The 4,269-nt window shown below is 37.3% G+C and overlaps 1 protein-coding gene across 1 annotated transcript; it reads right to left on the bottom strand.

The window, feature by feature from the left end:
- Positions 1-2,727: 2,727 nt before the first annotated feature.
- On the bottom strand, positions 2,728-3,327 carry LOC107829688 (uncharacterized). The gene is made up of 2 exons (XM_016657150.2): positions 2,888-3,327; positions 2,728-2,791 (listed from the first exon to the last, which is right to left on the bottom strand). Exons 1-2 carry the CDS (start codon positions 3,325-3,327, stop codon positions 2,728-2,730), a joined length of 504 nt encoding a protein of 167 aa, XP_016512636.2.
- Positions 3,328-4,269: the final 942 nt, after the last annotated feature.

Raw genomic sequence — 4,269 nt, 5'->3', positions numbered from 1 at the left:
TTCCTTGGTTGTTTCCGCTCCAATTTCCTTGGTTGTTGTTATTATGCCACTTCCTTTGATTGTTATAATTCCAATTGCCATGGTTATTTTGTGGTCTCCATTGTTGTTGATTTGAGCCTTGGAAGTTGTTTCTTTGCCCTTAAAAATTGTTCACATATTGAACTTCCTCCACTTGCTCATTATAAGAATCATCTTGATCAAAACTTCCATCATCTTGCACACAGATCTCCACTCGGGGTTGTATTTGTGGACCCTTGGTCCTCTTATTGTTCGCCAAAACATTAACTCCCTCCATAGCATGAACTTGCTTAGGATCTTACACTTGATTGAGTTGGGCCTTTTTATAGTTTAGTCATGGTTATTGTCAATTCAGCAATGGCTTGCCCATGGTCTTGCAACTCTTTGTGGAGGTGTATCATATTCGGATTACCTTGTGGAACATTAGCTCAGAATTGCCAAGCCAATGACATTTTCGCCATCTCATCTAGAATATCACACGCCTCCGCATAAGGCGTTGTCATGAAGTTTCCACCCGTTAGTTGATTCACTACACATTGGTTGGTTGTGTTAATCCCACGATAGAAGGTTTTTTGCAACATGTTCTTCGTTATATCGTTGTTAGGACATTACTTAACCATTATTCTATAGCGCTCTCAAATTTCGTGCAGTGGTTCATTCGGTTCGTGCTTGAATGCCAAGATTTCATCCCGAAGGGTATCCATATAGCCGGGAGAGAAAAACTTAACAATGAACTTGGCCGCCAACTCATCCCATGTATGTATTGAATGGTTGGACAAACGTTCCAACCAATCTAAAGCTTTACCCGTAGAGAGAAGGGACAAAGCCTTAGCCTCAATGCATCCTCGAAAATATTAGTTTGGTTGGTCCCCCAACATGTATCCACAAAGCCTTTCAAATGTTTGTAAGCATTTTGAGTTGGTGCACCGGTAAAGAAGCATTGTTGCTCAAGCAAAGTGATCATGACATTGGTAATTTGAAAGTTGTCCGCCCTAATACGGGGAGAGACTATTGCACTAGCATAACCTTCGTTGGGCAATATCTGGTGCTGATCCACTTGTGGTTGATGTGGTAGAGGTAGGGGTGGTACGTGCAATTGTCTTGTGGCACCCGGCCTCGCCGATTAGGTTGTAGCACTTGAGGTACCTCATCGAGTTGTTCCTCCTCACCTTCCAACTCCCCCAAAGGCATGTTTCTGAGCTCATTGTTTGCCATTTTTGTACCTAAGATTTCTTCAACAAGTTAGTAACACATAAGGGAAAGAAAATATTCCAAAAACACACTCAAATATATAGCTAACACCATTATAAATCCCTGACAACGGCACCATAAATTGATCCACACCCAATTCACACTCAACAATGAGTGGAAATGGTCATTAGAAGAATAGTACCCAACAATGAGTGGGGTTACTTTTCTCAGGTAGTTAAATATGGGTGTTAGGGTGTACACTTGATGAGCGTAGATAAAATAGCTCAATTACACTTCTAAACAAGAGGGTTTTGTGATTTACTTCTACAATCTATACTAGCAATGATTAATTAGAGAAAAGAAACTAGAGATTGAATAATTATTTTTGTTGTTTTTCAAATGGGTAAAAGGCCTAGGGATGTAACATTCACCTAGATGTTAGCCTAATAGGTTAATTATGATAACGCTTGTTTTAGTGATCGGGGTGTATTACAGCTCTCAACTCTAAGTTACCCACTCAGTACCTCTCGGTCATAGAGTGATTTTGCCTAAATTGGCTTCTCAAGCCCAATTGGGTACCAAGTCAAATAGTTGATATGAGCTCAAGTCGGGTTTTTCCTATCTCTAATTCAAACCCTTTAATTAGGCGAGCCAAAATCTTAACTAGCCCAATTTCTTGTTAGCCAAGTTTTTCTAGACTAGGTCCCTCTTTCTCAAGTAAGAACCAAATCAAAAAGGCATGAATCAATATTTGCAACCATTAAATCTAAAAATAATGCATAAACAAGGATAAATAACAAACATCCAATCATAAACAAATATTAGATTAATTACCCATAAGGTTTACACACTAGGGTTGGATAACAACCCTAGAAAATATCTAGCAACTCATAATATAAATGGATGAAAATAAAGAAGAAACACTAATTAAAGTCAAAATACAAAATTAAAATGATAAACTAATATGTTTTAACCCAAATTGGTCACAAATTAGTAAACTACAACGATACAGCTCAAAAACTATAAAACTTGCCCTAAAAAGTGTTTCCCATCTATTTATAGTGGCCCAAATTCGCTAACAAAAATACCTTTCGGGAGGATCGGCGGCCGCACAATTCCATGTGCGGTCCGCACAATTCCATGTGCGGTCCGCACAATTTCATATGCGGTCCGCACAATTCCATATGCGGTTTGCACTATTCCATGCGCGGTCCGCACTTTACTTGGTTCTGCAGGTTGAGGAATTCTGCAGCCGCACAGTTTGGTTTGTGGTTGTACTTCAGCTTCTGCGGCTGTACTTTTGGCAAGGCTTCACTCTTTGTTATTTTGCACTCTTTGAACTTTTTGAATTCTTGTCAGCGCGACCATGTTTTGCGGCCACACAATTTGTGTGCGGTCCGCACTTTGCTTTAACTATCATTAGAGCTTCAACACCAAATCTGCAGCTGCAAAGAGAATTCTGCGGTCCGCACTTTCTTCTGCGGACCACATTTTTGGCATGTTGCGCTCCTTCTTGCCTTATGATCTGGAACACTTCTTTTTGAGATAGATTTCTTCATTGAAGTTCAATTCTCCAACATTCCTGCAATTTGCACAATTTTATTAGTTTTGGGAACAGAAATCAACATTTCGGACTAGTTTTCTTGAAAGTTCACTAAGTCCACCTAAATTTGTGAACCTTTCATCAATATCACGTACATCAATAATGTTATTAGCAAGTTCGTTCTCAAGGACACCCAAACTAAATTCATCAAAGTCGTCAGGATATAATTTATCCATTTTCACCATCTTCCTTATGTCAAAATTAGAAAATGAAACAACCGGATTCAGGCAAGCTACTCCTTGAAATAAATCATTTGTCCCCTCACTGAAACTGTCATTAAGTTCTTGAAGTTGCCAATCAATAATCTTAAAAAATACATCCACACGATAATGATCTAAAGTAGTATGATTAACAACTTTACGCCGTGATATTCCATAATTAGCATTAGGCTCATCAAAATTGGGTATTAAAATATCATGCTTGATACAAAATATAGATACCTTATCTTTAAGTGGATCCCATCCATCAACTCTTAACGTCTGAAGTTTTCTTTTTGCTAATTCAACAAGTATCATGGCATTGGCAATATCCTACTCTTTTTTATGGATCGATATATTAGATCATATGCGATTCCCAAAATATCGTTTATCATATGCAACATGAAAGCAACCACAAACGTCTGGCAACTTCTAAGATAACCTGATGCCTTAGCTCTTTCATTTAAAGTTCTTGCATCTTGAACAAGAGTATCGAGTACATCAATAATAGATTCAAATAAAAGTATAAAATTTTCAAACGACTTGTAGTAAGATCCCCAAAGAGAATCACCGGCTCTAACAAGACCGAGCTCTTGATTTAAGCCTTTACCCATTTCTAGCTCACCCATATCTAATGCCTCTTGAAATTTTTCTTTTTGAGATTCTCGAAGTTAATTCATATGTTTAAAAGAAGCCCCTAACACATTCAAAATATTTAAAACCAACAACACAAGTTCTCCCACTTGACCACACTTTTTTGAAACTGCTACAGGAGTTAATTGAAGTTGATGGCCAAAACAATGAATAGAATGAGCCGATCTACTTTCTTGTTTAATCAATATTTTAAGACCATTAATATCACCTTGCATATTGCTTACTCCGTCGTAACATTATTCACATACAGAAGATAAACTTAATGAATGATGAGCAAGTACGTCAACAATTACTTTCTTTAAACATAAAACACTAGTATCAGGAATATGAACAAGCCCAATAAATTCTTCCATCACAAATCCCTTTATATCAACATTTCGTAAAACATTATCAATTTTCTCTCTACGTGACACATCAAAAGATTCATCGGCTAATAGAGAAAACTAATCATTATTTAGATCCTTTATTATATCCTTAATTATTTCTATTTTACATGCAGTCGCAATTTCTTTTTGGATGTCTGGAGAAGCCATTTTATTATTTTTTGGAGCATTCTGCAACACAAAAGGCTTAATCTTTTCACATCTATCTCGATACCATGAAAGA

This window comes from Nicotiana tabacum, chromosome 4 (genome assembly GCF_000715075.1).
Source record: "Nicotiana tabacum cultivar K326 chromosome 4, ASM71507v2, whole genome shotgun sequence".
Taxonomy (NCBI): Eukaryota; Viridiplantae; Streptophyta; class Magnoliopsida; order Solanales; family Solanaceae; genus Nicotiana; species Nicotiana tabacum.
The sequence above is the reverse complement of the archived record's forward strand: the minus strand, read 5'-3'. Positions and strand labels throughout refer to the sequence as shown.